Source organism: Rhinatrema bivittatum, chromosome 1 (assembly GCF_901001135.1).
Source record: "Rhinatrema bivittatum chromosome 1, aRhiBiv1.1, whole genome shotgun sequence".
NCBI lineage: Eukaryota > Metazoa > Chordata > Amphibia > Gymnophiona > Rhinatrematidae > Rhinatrema > Rhinatrema bivittatum.
In genome coordinates this window covers 290,324,178-290,343,374 of record NC_042615.1, presented here as the reverse complement: position 1 = coordinate 290,343,374, position 19,197 = coordinate 290,324,178, and the positions used below count along the sequence as shown (strand labels likewise).

Here is a 19,197-nt window from a genome sequence, read left to right as displayed (position 1 = left end):
GGGTTCAAAGCAGCTGTTGGGCCAGGCAGCAGTGGAGGATGCAACGCTCGCAGCATCTCTCTCCTCCTCCTGCTGCTGTTTACTGAAGGTGAGGGAGGAGGAGGAGGACCCTATGAGGGAGGAGCTGAGGAAATGAGAGAAAAAGGTGGATAGAGAGACAGGGATTGTGGGGCAGGGAGAGAGAGAGAGAGACTGGTTGGTGCAGAAGGAAGGGGTGGGGAGGGGTCAGAGCTTGATTGACTTGGCTCCCCAATTAAAAGGAGTTCCTGCATTTGTATCTCTTTGATGTGTAATCATTCACTGTATTTCTGTACAGACTTGTTTATGTTCAGCTTGCATAGAGCCTGCCTATGCTCCTAAAGTCTTACCAGAAAGGATTGTCAGTTTCCAGTTGTTTTTACTCAGAATTTCATCATGTGCTTTCAGTACAAGCTGTGCATCATCTGGAGTTTTGAACCGCACGTGGCATTCTGTATCCCCTTCTAAAATGTCTACATAGACCACCTCGGATATCTCTGATAGAGCGTCCTGTCATTAAGGAAAACTCAGTTACAAAAACATTCAAAAACCTATGGTGTTAGCACACTAATTACGAAGGCTCTAAAGCAGAGCTTCCCTAACTTTTAGCCAATGTGACATTAGCATTTGAAAATTCACATGATCCCAGAGGACAACCATAACAAATTAGCAGGGGTGTGATCCCCCTTCAAGACTCCATTCTAACCCTGCCTACACTTCAACTGATCTCTCAACCTCCATTTCCTCCTGAGGATCTCCTCTCAAACTCTTGCCCTCCAGGGAATCTCCTCTCTCAATCTCCACTCACCTCTCCATCCCCTTCCATCTCTCTCACTCCCTCCTGCCCAGTCAGGAATAGGCAGAAGAGCACAGACGCACAGCACTTAGAAACATACAGTAGAGGGCTCTATGAACTCTACATCACTATAAACATAATTGTAACACTATGAATAATGAATTTTACCCATAAACAGTACCTTCCTGGTACACTCGGTCATGACCTACTTCACTAACAACTGTCTGTATTTAATGATTTATTGTAACCAAACCTTTGACGGCACCTGTTAAAATGTATTATAGTACGCTTCTCCCTATATTAATTTATGTGCCAACATGTAAACCGTTGCGATGGAAGATAACTTAGCGACGGTATAGAAAAGATTTTAAATAAATAAATAAATATTCCCCCAGCCTATCCTCTCTCACCCAAGCACTTTTTATAACCCCCACCTGAAACTATCATCCTCTTTCCTTCACCTCATCTCTCATTCCCCTCACTCATCCCTCTCTCCTCCTAACCTCACCTCATCCTCCAACCCTTCTCCCACATTCCTTTCCTAGCTGGTCCCCTCTCACTCCCACTCCTCTTACATCCCCTAGTTGATCTTCTGTCATTTCCCTTCTCTCACCCTCCACCTTAACTCCAATCCCTTTCCACCTTATCCAACCCCCAAACCACTTCAGCAACTCAACCTTAACTTCAAATAGCCCCTCCTCCAAATATCCCCCGGTCCAGGATTAGCGGCAACATTTTCCTTTAGGCCCTGTGCCAAAGATGGATGACTACTGGTGGGAAGAGAGGGTAGGCTGATGACTGGCAACATTTTTCTCTTGGGTAGAATTCAGTGATGGGTGACAGGGAAGGAGCAGTGGCAATCTCCACTGACTCAAGGATACTCAGTCCTCCTCTTCCGTCATGGCTGATCCCAAGCCCTACAGTGATCTGCAAGCAGCTGCAGCACTACTAATAAGAGTCAGCATGGGGCCTGTGGGCTAACATACCTGAAAACATAAAGGGGGAGGGGGATTGTAGGAAAATTGGTTCTTACCTGCTAATTTTCGTTCCTGTAGTACCATGGATCAGTCCAGATGAGTGGGTTTCTGCATCCCTACCAGCAGATGGAGGAAGAGAACTAAATTGAGCACTGCTACATAACAGAGTGCCACTTGCAGTTGAGTGGGATGTACCCAAGCCCCTCTACTCTGGGCAGGAACCTGAAAGATCCATGGGCAGTACACTCTCCCCAAATGTCACTTCCTCTGGAGCCTGGACATCTAAGCGGTAATGTTTGGTAAAAGTGTGACGAGAAGATCATGTTGCCGCACGACAGATCTCCTGTGGAGAAAGCAGTTGACACGCCACCCACGAGACTGCATGTGCCCTAGTGGAATGCGCTTGAATCCCCTCCAGCACCGGCCGTCCCTTGCAGATGTAAGCCGAAGCTATCGTCTCTGTTAACCAGCGAGCAATACTGCCCTTGGAAACCTTATTTCCCTTCTTTGCTCCATTGAACCGGACAAACAGATACTCTGATCTCTGAAAGGGATTTGTTACCTTGAGATATTGCAAAAGGATAACACACACATCCAATCAGTGAAGTTCCCTAGCCATCGAAGAATTGGCTGTCAAGTTCGGAAATGCCGGAAGCTCGACCACCTGATTAAGATGAAAAGAGGACACTACCTTCGGCAAAAAAGAAGGAACTGTGCATAAAGGAACCCCATAGTCTGAAAAATACAGGAAAGGGTCCCTACACGACAACACTTGCAGCTCAGAAATTCACCTAGCTGAATAGGTGGCCACCAGGGAAATAGTCTTCAGGGTTAAATCCTTCAATGACACCCTTTGCATTAACTTGTATGTTGGGGAAGACTATAGTGATAGGAGTATAGCAAATGTTGCTTACCTGTAACAGGTGTTTTCACAGGACAGCAGGATGTTAGTCCTCACATATGGGTGACATCACAGGATGGAGCCCAATCACGGAACACTTTTGTCAATGTTTCTAGAACTTTGACTGGCACCATGCTGGGCATGCCCAGCATGGCACTAAATCTGCAGCCAGTAGGGGTCCCCCTTCAGTCTTGTTTAAAGCTACAGGAAGTGCCGAAAAATAAAATAAGAAAACGAACCCTACACCGTGGGGTGGCAGGTGGGTTTCGTGAGGACTAACATCCTGCTGTCCTGTGAGAACACCTGTTACAGGTAAGCAACATTTGCTTTCTCACAGGACAAGCAGGATGGTAGTCCTCACATATAGGTGAGTACCGAGCTGAGGATGTCTGAGAAATGTACCAAATGTACCCAAGATGTGCAATAGGCACAAGGATTGGGGTGGAATTTGGTAGAGGGCATCCTGAACCCTAACAGGCAGGCGGAAGGGTGTTGTTACGTCAAGTTGTAAAAAGGTTGCGCAAGACAGATTGGCCGAAGATGGAATCTTGTCTTCTGGCCTTGTCTAAGCAATAATGGGCTGTAAAGGTATGGAGAGAACTCCAGGTAGCAGCCCTGCAAATGTCAGGAAGTGGCACCGATCGTATGTGTGCTACTGAAGTCGCCATGGCCCTTACAGAGTGTGCTTTAACACGGTCTTGAAGTGGAATGCCTGCTTGCTGACAGCAAAAGTATATGCAGTCCGCTAACCAGGAGGAGAGAGTCTGCTTACCCATAGGCAGCCCCAATTTGGTGGAATGGAAAGAGACAAACAATTGAGTGCTTTTCCTGTGGGCAGCTGTATGGTCTAGATAGAATGCTAGAGCACGTTTACAATCAAGGGTATGCAGAGCCTGTTTTCCTGGATTGGAGTGAGGCCTGGGAAAGAAGGTAGGTAGTATAATGGATTGATTAATGTGAAACTCCGATACTACCTTAGATAAGAACTTAAGATGAGTGCGGAGCACTGCCCGGTCCTGCAGAAGTTTAGTGTAAGGCGGATAGGTAACTAGGGCCTGTAACTCACTAACTCTGCGAGCAGATGTTATTGCCAAAAGAAAAATCACTTTCCATGTGAGATAGCGACGATCACAGGATTGGAGAGGTTCGAATGGTGGTTTCATGAGCCTTTCCAAAACCAGATTGAGGTCCCAAGAAGGGGCCGGAGGGCGCAGTGGAGGCTTGAGGTGAAGCAAGCCCTTCAGAAAACGTGTTACGAGGGGTTGTATGGAAATAGGAACATCCCCGACACCTCTATGGAAGGCGGCTACCGTACTGACATGCATTCTAATGAAGGAGGTTTTTAGACCTGAATTTGACAAGTGCCAGAGATAGTCTAGAAACTTCTTGGTGGAACCGGTAAAGGGATCAAGGGATTGAGAAGAACACCATGATTTAAACCTGTTCCATTTGTAAAGATAAGATTTTTTCGTGGAAGGCTTCCGTGAAGCAATCAGGACACGGGAAATTGACTCCGAAAGGTTAAGTGGCTGAAGAATTAACCTTTCACCATCCAGGCCGTCAGAGACAAGGCCTGAAGATTGGGGTGGCGTAAGAACCCGTCATTCTGAGTGATTAGAAGCGGGTCCTTTCCCAAGGGAATGTGCCTGCGAATGGAGAAGTTCTGAAGAATTGGAAACCACACCTGGCAAGGCCAGTGAGGTGCTATCAGGATCATGCATCCCTGTCCTGAAGTAACTTCACGAGAGTCTTCGAGAGAAGTGGAAGTGGAGGAAATGCATTTAGGAGACCGGTTGCCCATGAGAGGGAGAACGCATCTCTTGGCTGAGAGTGTTGGCTGCGAATGAGAGAGCAAAGGTTCTCTACTTTGCGGTTCTGAGGTGACGCAAAGAGGTCTATGTGGGGGTAACCCCAACATTGGGATATTGAGTCCGCTACAGTGCGGTTGAGGGACCACTCGTGTGGTTGAAAGGCGCGACTCAGCTTGTCCGCCAAAACATTGTCCACTCCCGGCAAGTAGGTGGCCCTGAAGTACATCGAATGGGAGAGGGCCTCCACCCATATCTGTGCAGCCTCCTGACACAGTAGGTAGGAGCCCGTCCCTCCCTGTTTGTTGATGTACCACATGGCCACCTGGTTGTCCGCCTGAATGAGGATGACCTGGTTGGAAAGGTGATCCTGAAATACTCTGAGAGCATATCTGATTACTCGCAGCTCCAGGAAATTGATTTGGTGTTTGGCTTCCTCTGGAGACCAAGTTCCTTGTGTCTGCAAATCGGCGGCATGGGCTACCCAGTCGAGGTTGGAAGCATCGGTGGTGAGAATTATTTGATGGTCTGGAACCTGGAAGGGCAGGCCTCGGAGGAGATTGATCTGATTTTGCCACCAGGCTAGAGACTGATGAAGTGAGTCAGTGATGTGGACAGTGGTCGATAGAGGTTGGACGGACTGAGTCCATTGTGACCTTAGAGTCCACTGCATGACTCATGGCCAAGCGGGCCATTGGGGTAACCTGCACTGAGGACGCCATGTGTCCTAGCAGGATGAGGAACTGGCGTGCAGTCGTGCAGTGCTGAGACTATAGCTGGTGTGCGAGAGAGATGAGAGTGTGAGCTCGCTGTCGAGGCAGAAACGCCTTTGCCTGCAAGGTGTCCAAGTCTGCCCCAATGAATGATAAAGTTTGAGATGGGACTAAGCAGGATTTCACGTAGTTGACGAGAAATCCTAGCGAAGTCAGAGTGTGTAAAGTAAGACGTAGAGACAACAGAGCAGCCTGCTGAGTGGGAGCCCTGATCAACCAATCGACTAGATAGGGGTAGATGTGAAAACCTTGAGTCCTGAGGAAGCCTGCTACTACTACGAGGCACTTGGTGAAGACTCGTGGTGCAGATGCCAGGCCGAATGGTAGCATTCGGTACTGAAAGTGCTTGGGACTTACCAGAAATCTCAGGAACCTGCAATGAGATGGAGTTATCGCAATGTGTGTATACGCGTCTTGGAGATCGAGAGAGCAGAGCCAGTCTACTTTTTGCAGAAGAGGAAGGGGGGAACCCAAGGTTACCATCTTGAACTTTTCTCGGTGGAGGTACTTGTTGAGGGCACGTAGGACCAGAATTGGACGATCGCCATCTGATTTTTGGGGGATTAGAAAGTACCGGGAATAGAATCCTAGGCCTTTTTGGGAGTAAGGCACTGGCTCTATTGCTCTGGACTGGAGGAGGAGGGAGACCTCCTGCTCCAGGAGAAGTGAGTGGTCGGATGTTCTCCACATTGGTAGAGGTGGGGAGTCCGGTGGGATGGAGAGAAAGTTCAGGTGATAACCTTGAGAGATTATGGCAAGGATCCACTGGTCTGAGGTGATTGTGTGCCACCTGTTGTTGAAATGGCACAACCAACCTCCCACTGGTATCTGAGGCAGTGGAAACTGGCTGCTGCTCTCTATGCAGGAATCAAAAGCCGGAAGCAGGGCCCGGCTGAGGAGCTACCTGCGGCTTTTGTTTCCACGGTTGACGAGACTGGGCCTTTTGGAAAGGTCTCATGGAACGAGTTCTAGACTGTGGTGGATAGGACTTCTTTGGATGGAAGAATGACTTTTTAGTATCCTTCCTGAAAGGCTGTTTGGAGGAATACTCAAAGAGCATCAGAGAGAGCTGGCGAAGGGTCTCATGATGGTCCTTGAGTTCCGCCACTGTCCGCTGAATCTGTTCACCAAACAGATTGTCGCCTATGCAGGGCAGATCAGATAATCTGTCTTGTACTTCAGGGTGCAAGTCCGACGACTTAAGCCAGGCCCATCTTCTTGCCGAAATAGCAGTTTCAGGGACCCTGGAAGCAGTGTCGAAGATATCATAAGAGGATCTGATTTCATGCTTCCCTGCCTCAAAGCCCTTGTATACCAGGGCTTGAAGCTGTTCCTGGAATTGCTGAGGCAGGGACTCTGCAAAGTCCTCTATCTGCTTGAATAAGACCCTGTTGTACTGGGTCATATACAGCTGGTAAGAGGCAATCCGGGAGATAAGCATTGATCCCTGGAAGACACGCCGGCCCAATGGCATCCCAGGAATTTCTGTTCCTTACCTAGGGGAAAGGAAGAGTGGGATTTTGATCTTTTTGCCCTCTTTTGGGCCGATTCTACAACCACAGATTGGTGATCCAGCTGAGGTTTCTGGAATCCTGGTGCTGACTGGACTAAATAAGTGGTATCAGCTTTCCTGTTGACTGGAGCAACAGAACCAGGGTGTTCCCAGTTCTTTTTGAGGAGATCCAAAAAAACCTGGTGAATAGGGATGGAGGTTATTTCCTTGGGAGCATCCAGGAATTGTAACAGCTCCATCATTTGGTGCTTATCATCTTGCTCAGTCTGTAATTGGAAGGGAACCAATTCAGACATTTCCTTCACAAAATTTATGAAGGACAAGTCCTCTGGAGGAGAACACTTCCTACTTTCAGTAGGAGAAGGTGGCAATGGTAAATCATCGGTGTCTTGAGATGAATCGTCAGTCCAGGTGTCATAGGGATCAGCACCTGTCCCTGTAGGAACCTGAGAAGGACGGGACGATGGTATTCCTGAAGGTCTTGGTCTAGGATCTGAAGACATCGAGGGAAGTACTGGAGGCACCGATGAAGGCACCGGTGCAGGCATCGAGGGCATCAATAGATGGATCGGTGGCGCTGATGGGTGCATCGGCATCGATGGTTGAGGCATCGGCAGGACTCCCGATGGAGGAATGCGGAACGGTGTTTCCCCTACCGATGACAGGGTAAGCGGGGAAGGCACCGGAGCCATCGGTGACCCAGGATCCATCGGTGGAAAAGCGGCTATGAGCGCTTCCATCTTCGAGAGCAGCCGTGCCAATGCTACCAGAATGGGATCGATGGTCGGTTCCGCGACCAGCACCGGGAGATCTTGGAGTCTGTGCATTGCCTTATCGATGGCCTCCTGAAACATCCGGTCCAGTTCTTCATGGAGACCTGGAGCAAGCAGCCCCGGCTCCGGAAGGAAGAAGGAGTCAGAGGCATAGCCGAAGGGACCACCGTTAAAGGCGGAGTTGCGGCTTCCGATAACCATCCGGTTGAGGGTTGCCTCGGTGACCCGGTAGCAAAAAGGGTCAGTGCCTTTTCTGGATGGGGTTTCTTCGATGGCGGCTCGGACGATGGCGAGGTCGATGATTTGCCTTCATTGATGGTCCGAGACTTCCGGTGATGATGCAGATGTTTCTCTCTACGATCCCCTCAGTCCTGATGGGGAGTAGAGGTAGTCAAAGGCCAAGAAGTTGTCGACCCCGGACGGTCACCGGCCGGTGGCTGATATCGGCGCGAAGTGGATGGTGCCGATTCAGATGACGTTGATGCAATAGACGGCATCTGAGTTTGAGAACGGAAGAGAAGTTCAATTTTCTCCATTCTGGCCTTGCGACCTTTTGGTGTCATTAAGGCACATTTGGTGCAAGTCAGGACATCATGCTCGCACCCGAGACACATTACACAGATTTTATGCGGGTCTGTTATGGACATGGTGCGAGTACAGTCCAGGCACCGACGGGACACCGACGCTATGGCCTTTGAAAAATGTAGCTGCGGTACGGTCGATGGCCAGTAGGCCGCGAGGGCCAAACTCGACAGGAATTGACTGAAAACGGGTAAAAACTTACCGGAGTACCGCAGAGTCAAAAATTCAAAGGAGGGACCCCTGTGGGGTATGAAAGTTTTTAGTAATTCCGTGAGGAAAATTCCTGTCAGGAATCTCTGTGGAGCTCCTTAACCCGCGTGGCTACTGCTGCGTGGAAAAAAGAAGACTGAAGGAGGACCCCTGCTGGCTGCAGGTTTAGTGCCATGCTGGGCATGCCCAGTAGGTGCCAGTCAAAGTTCTAGAAACTTTGACAAAAGCGTTCCGTGATTGGGCTCCATCCTGTGATGTCACCCATATGTGAGGACTACCATCCTGCTTGACCTGTGAGAAACTACCGCCCATTTGGTCAAGATAGTGAGAAAGACAGTGAAATGCTAAGAGAAATTAGGGAAGCTAACCAAATTGGTAGTGCGGTACCCCAATATTGACTGGGTAAATGTATCATTTTATTTATTTATTTAACAGTTTTTTATACCGACCTTCATAGTAAATTACCATATCGGATCGGTTTACAGATTAACAAAAGGGAAAAACAACAAGAGTAACAAATCCACGTAAACGAAAGATAACAATAAGTAGGAATAAGTCAAAAATTACAATCAACAAGGGGAGAGAACTTGGAAGCTTGCAACAAGCTGGAAGGAAGATAGGCCGGTAAAAGAAATTTTACCATAGAAAGTACAAGTTAAAAACTTAGACGGTGTTTTAACCTTAATGACTCAGAGTCCATTTATTCCTTCATTGAAAAATGGAGTGCCAGACCGAGTAGCAATGAATGCCAACTATTGATTGTCTGGTTCAGGGAAGGCTTGTTGAAAGAGCCAGGTCTTAAGTCCTTTTCTGAAAGTTAAAAGGCATGGCTCCAGTCTGAGGTTTGATGGGATACTGTTCCAGATCGATGGGCCTGCTATTGAAAAGGCTCTGTCTTTGGTCATAGCGAGGCGTGAGGCTTTAGTGGGGGGAACATTCAGAGTGCCTTTGTACATGTCTCTAGTTGGTCTGATAGAAGAATAGAGTTTAAGAGGTATTTCCAGGTCAAGTTGAAGTTGATGATGGATAGTTTTATGGATTAAAGTGATTGATTTGTAAAGAATTCTGTAATTTACTGGTAACCAATGTAGATTCCTGAGAATGGGTGATATGTGATCGTGGCGGCTGGTACTGGTTAACAATCTTGCTGCCGCATTTTGAATCATCTGCAGCGGTTTAGTAGAGGATTTGGGAAGTCCTAGTAGCAGGGCGCTGCAGTAGTCTATTTTGGAGAACAGTAACGCTTGGAGGACTGTCCTGAAGTCGTGGAAGAATAAGAGAGGTTTAAGTCGTTTTAGGACCTGTAATCTGTAAAAGCAATCTTTCGTTGTTGTGTTGACCATTTTCCTGAGGTTTAGTCGGTTGTCTAGAATCACCCCAAGATCTCTCACCTGTTTACATGTGATGTGAGCGTTGAGTGATGTTGGTTGATGGATATTATCATTTGAGGAGATGAGGAGAAGCTCTGTCTTAGAAGCGTTAAGGACCAAGTTTAAGCTATTAAGTAGATTGGTGATGGAAAGTAGGCAGTTATTCCAATGGGTGAGCGCTTTTGCTATTGAATCTGTTATGGGGATTAGAATCTGTACGTCGTCTGCGTACAGATAATGAATTAGATTGAGATCTGTTAACATTTGGCAGAGGGGGAGGAGGTATATGTTGAAGAGGGTTGGGGATAAAGAAGATCCTTGTGGTACGCCAAGATTAGATTTTGTTAGGGGAGACTCTTTATTATTGATTTTGACTTTGTAAGTCCTATTACTGAGGAAGGACTTGAACCAGTTGTACGCAGATCCCGAGATGCCGATATCTGCTAGACGATCCAACAGGATGGTGTGATTGACGGTGTCGAAAGCCGCCGAAATGTCTAACAAGACTAGTAAAAAGGAATGTCCTTTATCTAACCCCATAATAATATGGTCTGTTAGTGAGATGAGGAGGGTTTCCGTGTTGCGTGATTTCCGGAAACCATATTGCGAAGGGTGTAGGATCTTGTGGTCTTCCAGGTAGTCAGAAAGCTGTGTGTTTACCAATTTCTCCGTTAATTTAGCGACGAAAGGGAGGTTAGAGATGGGTCTGAAATTTGCTGGAACATTTGGGTCTAAATTGTGTTTCTTGAGGAGGGGCTTGAGTGAAGCGGTTTTTAGGATGTCTGGGTAGCTTCCTTGGGATAGGAGGCTATTTATTATACTGGTCAGAGGTCCTGAGATCAAGTTAGGGATTAGAAGCAGGAGTCTCGATGGGATGTTGTCAACTGGATGGCTAGCAGGTTTCAGTTTATTTAGAAGGGATTCAATCTCTTTGGTGGAGATTGATTCGAAACAGTCAAATTTGGGTCTATTTAGAGAATTGGAATTCTCACCTGACTTTAGGGGGGTTGTATTTGTAGGAAGGAGGGCGAGGGTATTTAAGATCTTCTGTTGGAAGTAAGAAGCGAGTTCTATAGCTTTTGAGAGAGCTTGTTCATCTGGAATAGGTGGTGAGGTTGATTTAGTGATTTGTGATACGTAGGCGAATAAGGCCTGGGCATCGTATTGAAAATGGTGAATTTTGTTTGCGTAGTATTCCTTCTTTTTCTGTAGAATGGCGATCCTGTATTGATTTAAGAGTCCCTTGTATGATGAGAGGGTTGTTTTATTTGGGGTTTTGCGCCATCTATTTTCTTTCTGGCGTAAATCCTGTTTCATTCGTTTCAGTTCCGAGCAGAACCAAGGTTGGTTTCCCTTTTTTATTGGGTTGAGTGATTTGGAGATTATTGGACACCATTTATTTGCGACTATTTCCGTAATCTTTTGCCAAGAAGATAGTGCTGAGTCCGGATTAGCTAGGTCTAGGTTGGAGAGTTCTTTGGATAGCTGATCGCCGAGTATGTCAGAAGGACATGTTTTCCTGAATTGAATGGTAGAAGTGTATGGAGAAGTGTGTGTCTGTTTGTGTGTGGAAAAGGAAGATTCTATTAGGAAATGATCTGACCAAGGGATTGGTGTACAGGACGGTTCTATTGTGCAAGTGAAATTAGAATTGATGAATATTTGATCCAGGGTGTGACCAGCTTTATGTGTGGGGCTGTTGATGGTCTGAGTGAATCCCATCACGCCGAGGGTGGTGAGGAGAGCTTCACAATTGGTAGAGCGAGGTATTGCATTTGTATGAAGGTTGAAGTCCCCCATAATTATTGTTGGGATGTCTGCATTAATATATTTCACGATGGATTCTACGAGGGGTGATGGGTCCGTTTCTAGAACTCCCGGGGGAGCGTAGACTAACAGAATTTGTAGTTGTTTAGATTTGACTAGACCCAATTCTAATTTGGATTCTGTCTTGATAGTATGCGCAGTCAATCTGAGTTCTTTCTTCGTGGCTAGAAGAAGTCCGCCTCCTCTTTTTTTGAGTCTATGGAAGGTGAAGATGTCGTATGTCTGAATTGGTAGTTGATTGGTTAAGGCAATGTCCGAGTTTTTTAACCAGGTTTCTGTGATGGCACAGATGTCTGGGTTGGTATCCAAGAGGTAATCATTGAGGATATGTGTCTTCTTCGTTAAAGATTGCGCATTGATGAGAGTTACTGAGAGTAGCGTGAGGCCTAATAGTTGGTTCAATGGTGATGTCGTAATAGGGATGATTCTTTTTTGTAAGCTGTTGGTGATGTTAGTTAAGGGGGTTCGCCTTTTGTTGTGGATGATAGGGATATTAAAAGTGAGCATGGTGAGAGTGGTTCTGGTAGGTTTGTTTTGAGATACGGATTAATTGGGTCCGGGTTTGGAGGCCCAAAGGAGTGGGTCTGTAGAAATTCAAGAGGTGTCTGAGGGTGGGTGAGAGAGAGGTGTCTGTCTGTAAGGGTAGATGTTTGGACGAAAATGCTGAAGGTATTTGTAAGTTAGTGGGTTTGGCTGGTAGAGTGCTCTGTCCTCTGTAAGCTTGAGTGGTTGCCTGACTGGTTGCTGGGATGATTCTGGTCACAAGCAGTTACATCGAAGACTATTATATTCCGGCCTCCGATGAGGTGCAAGTCAGGACATCATGCTCGCACCCGAGACACATTACACAGATTTTATGCAGGTCTGTTATGGATATGGTGCGAGTACAGTCCAGGCACCGACGGGACACCGACGCTATGGCCTTTGAAAAATGTAGCTGCGGTACGGTCGATGGCCAGTAGGCCGCGAGGGCCAAACTCGACAGGAATTGACTGAAAACGGGTAAAAACTTACCGGAGTACCGCAGAGTCAAAAATTCAAAGGAGGGACCCCTGTGGGGTATGAAAGTTTTTAGTAATTCCGTGAGGAAAATTCCTGTCAGGAATCTCTGTGGAGCTCCTTAACCCGCGTGGCTACTGCTGCGTGGAAAAAAGAAGACTGAAGGAGGACCCCTGCTGGCTGCAGGTTTAGTGCCATGCTGGGCATGCCCAGTAGGTGCCAGTCAAAGTTCTAGAAACTTTGACAAAAGCGTTCCGTGATTGGGCTCCATCCTGTGATGTCACCCATATGTGAGGACTACCATCCTGCTTGACCTGTGAGAAACTACCGCCCATTTGGTCAAGATAGTGAGAAAGACAGTGAAATGCTAAGAGAAATTAGGGAAGCTAACCAAATTTGTAGTGCGGTACCCCAATATTGACTGGGTAAATGTATCATCAGGACATGCTAGAGAGATAAAGTTCCTGGATGGAATAAATGACAGCTTTATGGAGCAATTGGTTCAGGAACCGACAAGAGAGGAAGCAATTTTAGATCTAATTCTCAGTGGAACACAGGATTTGTTGAGAGAGGTAACGGTGCTGGGGCCGCTTGGCAACAGTAATCATAATATGGTCAAATTTGAATAAATGAGTGGAAGGGGGACAGTAATCAAATTCACGGCTCTTGTGCTAAACTTTTAAAAGGGAAACTTTGATAAAATGAGAAAAATAGTTAGAAAAAAACTGAAAGGAGCAGCTACAAAGGGAAAAAGTGTGCAAGAGGCGTGGTCACTGTTAAAAAAAATACCATCCTAGAAGCACAGTCCAGATGTATTCCATACATTAAGAAAGGTGAAAAGAAAGCAAAATGATCACCGGCATGGTAAAAAGGTGAGGTGAAAGAAGCTATTTTAGCCAAAAGATCTTCATTCAAAAATTGGAAGAAGGATCCAACAGAAGAAAATAGGATAATGCATAAGCGTTGGCAAGTTAAATGTAAGACATTGATAAGACAGGTTAAGAGAGAATTTGAAAATAAGTTGGCCATAGAGGCAAAAACTCACAGCAAAAACTTTTTAAAATATATCCGAAGCAGAAAGACTGTGAGTGAGTCAGTTGGACCGTTAGATGATCGAGGGGTTAAAGAGGCACTTAGAGAAGATAAGGCCATCGTGGAAAGATTCAATTATTTCTTTGCTTCAGTGTTTACTGAAGATGTTGGGGAGATACCCGATTCAAAGAAGGTTTTCATGGGTAATGATTCAGATGGACTGAACCAAATCATGGTGAACCTAGAAGATGTGGTAGGCCTGATTGACAAACTGAAGAGTAGTAAATCACCTGGACTGGATAGTATACACCCCAGGGTTCTGAAGGAACTCAAAAATAAAATTTCAGACCCATTAGTAAAAATTTGTAACCTATCATTAAAATCATCCAGTGTACCTGAAGACTGGAGGGTGGCTAATGTAACCCCAATATTTAAAAAGGGCCCCAGGGGCGATCTGGGAAACTACAGACCAGTTAGCCTGACTTCAGTGCCAGGAAAAATAGTGGAAATTGTTCTAAATATCAAAATCACAGAACATATATAAAGGCATGGTTTAATGCAGCGCTTCTCAACCGGTGTGTCGCGACACACTAGTGTGTCACCAAATACCGGCAGGTGTGTCAAGTCTCCCGGTGTCCCACTGCCCATTGCACTTCCCTTCTCCCTTTTTCCAGCCCCTGTGGGCCAATTGGAAGCCTCCTTTCTTCCTACACCCATTGCCCAATGGGAAGCCTCCTTCATTCTGCCTGCCCCAGCACAGGCCAATCGGAAACTTCCTCCCTTCTACCTACCAATGGGAGTAGGAAGAAGGGAGGAAGCCTTTGATTGGCTGGTGAGGCAGGCATCGCCTAGCTCAGGGGTGGGATGGGAGAAATAGCAGTTTCGAACTCAGATGAAGCAAAGCCGCCACAGACCGTGGTGGTGAAGAGGAAACCTGACCCCAACCGAGGCTACCACGGGAGCCCATCCCCATGGTGGCGAAGAGGAAACTCTACCATGACGAAGCAAGGCCGCCACAGCCCGTGGCGGCGAAGAGGAAACCAGACCTCGACCTAGGCTACCACGGGAGCCCATCCCCGTGGTGATGAAGAGGAAACTCGACCCTGACGAAGCAAGGCCGCCACAGCCCATGGCAGCGAAGAGGAAACTCAACCCCGACCTAGGCTACCACAGAAGCCCATCTCCATGGTGGCGCAAAAAGAAGGCCTGCCGGAGTAAAGCCGAGGCAGAACTGGAGCAGATCCCTGCAGTGAAGAAAGAATACGTTTTTGGTGAGAGCGGGTGTGTCTGTGTGTGAATGAGTGCCTGGATAAGAGCTGGTGTGTCTGTGTGTACATGAGTGCCCGGGTGAGATCTGGTGTGTCTGTGTGTGAATGAGTGCCCGGGTGAGAGCTGGTATAAATGGATGCATGGGTGAGAGCTGGGGTGAATGGATGCATGGGTGAGAGCTGGGGTGAATGGGTGCTTGGGTGAGAGTTTGTGTGTGTGGGTGTGAATGGAAGCCTGGGTGAGAGCTTGTGTGAATGGGTGCTTGGGTGAGAGCTTGTGTGTGTGGGTGTGAATGGAAGCCTGGGTGAGAGCTTGTGTGTGTGGGTGTGAATGGATGCCTGGCTGAGAGCTTGTGTGTGTGGGTGTGAATGGATGCCTGGGTGAGAGATTGTGTGTGTGAATGGATGCCTGGGTGAGAGCTTGTGTCTGTAGGTGTGAATGGAAGCCTGGATGAGAGCTTGTGTCTGTGGGTGTGAATGGAAGCCTGGGTGAGAGCTGGTGTGAATGGGTGCTTGGGTGAGAGCTTGTGTGTGTAGGTGTGAATGGAAGCCTGGGTAAGAGCTGGTGTGAATGGGTGCGAGAGCATTTGTGTGTGATCGAGAGCATGTATATAAGAGACCATGAGTGTGATTGAGAGAGAGACTGGTCAGGAAGATGACTGATGTGAGAGAGACCGAGACTGGTCGTGGGGACTAATTGTGTGTGTGAGTGACTGGTTGTGGGTGCTAAGGAAGAGGACTGTGAGGACAGAGCTTCAGCAGCCCTTGCTGCTTCTGGTGAATGCTATTGGCCTGGAAGGGAAAGGAGTAGGAGAGTTGCTGGAGAGAGTAAGTAAAGGTGGCATTTTAAATTTATTTTTCTTGATTGACTGCCATTTTAATTATTGGGTATTATGCGATGTCTGCTGTTTTGAAATATTTATTGATATTTGGACATGTTTAATAATTTTTATGAGTTTTTAATTGTTGGATATTATTCTGTTCAGCAGCTGTTTTGTAACATTTTTAGTATAGCTTTACAATTATTTCTGTGTGGGGCTCTATAGCAGCTTGGCTTATTCTGTTTTCCCAATAGGAAATGTATTAGTGTTTAGGGCCTGGTTTAATAGTTGTATTTCTTAGATAGGATTGTTACCTTTTTTATTTATTTATTTAAAGGGGTTTTTTTTTAACCGACATTTGTAGGTACATCTGTTTTAGTGTGTTCCATAATACAGGTGTAACTTTGTGCGGGTTAGTTTATGTGCATTATTGCAAATCCTGAGAGTCTGTTAGGTGCTATATTTCTCTTTCCATTTCTCCAGGTTCGCACTGCAAGCAGAGTGGCTTTTTTGGTTTTCCATTCCAGTTTCTGTCTCCATATTTATAATTTGTGGTTTTTCTGTACTTGGTGAAGGGTGTGTGATGAGGTGAGGTATTTAACTAGCATGTAGGCATTTGTTTCAATCTTATTTGTTGTGTTTTCTCAATAGGATATGCATTAGTGGTAAATTAATGTCTTTTCATAAGGAAGGCTATTTTGCCTGGTAGTAAAAGGAGTTTGTTTTGCTTTTACTGGGATGTCATCAGAACCAGAATATATTTTTTGTATGGCAGGTTGTATAGGGTAATGCCCTAGATCTGCTCTGCACTCATTGCTGGGGGTTGAGGGGATTCCTGTGGATGCAGAGTGCATCCAAGACCTCAAGACCCAAAAAAACTCAAAAAAAAAAAAACCTCAAAAAAAACTCAAAAAAAAAGAGACTCAAAAAAACTCAAGACTCAAGACCTGGCTCTTTCACCAAGCTTTCGGGGATCCACCAGACAATCACTAGTTGCCCTTCTCTTACTTGGACGATGGCCTTTGATCTTCATGAACGATGGACTATGGCACCTCTAGGTTAAAGCACTTTTAAGCTCTAACCGTATCCTCTATTGTATTTCTTAATTATTACCACCTTTTACTTCCTTCCAGCTACATAAGCTTCCAAGTTCCTTATCCTTGTTCAATGTAACTTTGCCTTATTCATTTCTGTTGTTTAATTTTCTTTAGTTACGCTACAGTTATACCCTTGTTAAATGTAAACCGATCCGATATGGTTATTACTATGAAGGTCGGTATAAAAAAGTGTTAAATAAATAAATAAATGTTTACATTTAGCCCTGTGATGGTCACATGTTCAGTGTGTCACGCATGTGAGAACCATCTGTCAGGTGTGTCCCGGCCAAAAAAAGGTTGAGAACCACTGGTTTAATGGAACAAAGTCAGCATGGCTTTACCCAAGGCAAGTCTTGCCTCACAAATCTGCTTCACTTTTTTGAAGGAGTTAATAAACGTGTAGATAAAGGTGAACCAGTAGATGTAGTATGTTTGGATTTTCAGAAGGCGTTTGACAAAGTTCCTCATGAGAGGCTTCTAGGAAAAGTCAAAAGTCATGGGATAGGTGTGTGGATTACAAACTGGCTAAAAGACAGGAAACAGAGAGTAGGATTAAATGGACAATTTTCTCAGTGGAAGGGAGTGGACAGTGGAGTGCCTCAGGAATCAGTATTGGGACCTGTACTGTTCAATATATTTATAAATGATCTGGAAAGAAATACGACAAATGAGGTAATCAAATTTGCAGACGATACAAAATTGTTCAGAGTAGTTAAATCACAAGCAGATTGTGATAAATTGCAGGATAAATTGTGAGAATGGAAAATTGGGCATCCAAATGGCAGATGGAATTTAATGTGGATAAGTGCAAGGTGATGCATATAGGGAAAAATAACCCATGCTATAGTTACACAATGTTAGGTTCCATATTAGGAGCTACCACCCAAGAAAGATCTAGGCGTCATAGTGGATAACACATTGAAATCATCGGTTCAGTGTGCTGCAGCAGTCAAAAAAGCAAACAGAATGTTGGGAATTATTAGAAAGGGAATGGTGAATAAAACGGAAAATGTCATAATGCCTCTCTATCACTCCATAGTGAGACTGCGCCTTGAATACTGTGTACAATTCTGGTCGCCGCATTTCAAAAAATATATAGTTGCGATGGAGAAGGTACAGAGAAGGGCGACCAAAATGATAAAGGGAATGAACAGCTCCCCTATGAGGAAATACTAAAGAGGCTAGGACTTTTCAGCTTGGAAAAGAGACGGCTGAGGGGGGATATGATAGAGGTGTTTAAAATCATGAGAGGTCTAGAATGGGTAGATGTGAATCAGTTATTTACTCTTTCGGATAGTAGAAAGACTAGGGGGCACTCCATGAAGTTAGCATGTGGCACATTTAAAACTAATCGGAAAAAGTTCTTTTTCACTCAACGCACAATTAATCTCTGGAATTTGTTGCCAGAGGATGTGGTTAGTGCAGTTAGTATAGCTGTGTTTAAAAAAGGATTGGATAAGTTCTTGGAGAAGTCCATTACCTGCTATTAATTAAGTTGACATAGAAAATAGCCACTGCTATTACTAGCAACAGTAGCATGGAATAGTTTTTGGGTACTTGCCAGGTTCTTCTGGCCTGGATTGGCCACTGTTGGAAACAGAATGCTGGGCTTGATGGACCCTTGGTCTGACCCAGTATGGCATGTTCTTCTTATGTTATTCTTCTGGAGACAGAGAATTCTGTCAGTAGAGTGGCAGTACAGAGGAATATAAGGAGTGACATCGGTGAGCCTGTTCATCTCCGTCTCCATCTGCTGGTCGGAGTAAACAACCCACTTGTCTTGCCTGGACTGGTTGAAGAGGAATTCCTTTAAAAATGTGTTCTAGATATTTCATCACTTGCAGAAGGTTCTGGATTGTCAGCATTAGAAAGTAAAAGCCTCTATTAATCCACAGACAAATGAGCAGCACTTCAACACGCTCTGCTAACATGCTTCAAACTATTCTTAGGGATTAGTTCTGAAGGAAAAAGGATAATTCAATTTCTATGCTGATACAAATGGCTTATTGAGAAGATTTCCAACAGTAGTTACAAGTCAGTGCCACTTGTAACGGTAGGATATTTTGGGTAATGTAGACACCTGTCCATTTTAACTAGACCAAAAGCATCAGCTCATTGACAGTGGCCACCAAATAATTGTCAGGTGGCAATAAATTTCAGTCACAAATCATCTATTATCCTTACACTAGTATATCGGCCCATTAAAAATGACACGGGCAGAACAGTCACTCCCTCAATCAACTGTGGATAGACGATTCACATACTTGTCACACAGTGTAAACGTACATGCACTATTACATAGCACATGTACTTCTACTCACAGAGATACTGAGCAATGTTCATATGGGTGGCTTATGTGCATACACACCAGTGGGAAATACATAAAAGGAGAAACATTTTTATTGTATTTCTCTTCTTTAATTAAGATTCTT

General features: G+C 45.6%; 1 protein-coding gene across 3 annotated transcripts in view; it reads right to left on the bottom strand.

Annotated features, from left to right (window-relative positions):
- Positions 1-19,197, bottom strand: part of LARP7 (La ribonucleoprotein domain family member 7) — a 230,746-nt gene that overhangs the window by 21,468 nt on the left and 190,081 nt on the right. For all 3 annotated transcript variants that reach the window (XM_029596294.1, XM_029596283.1, XM_029596304.1), the window contains one exon: positions 369-528. In XM_029596294.1, coding sequence (XP_029452154.1) covers positions 369-528 — 160 coding nt within the window. The remainder of the gene's footprint in view (positions 1-368; positions 529-19,197) is intronic.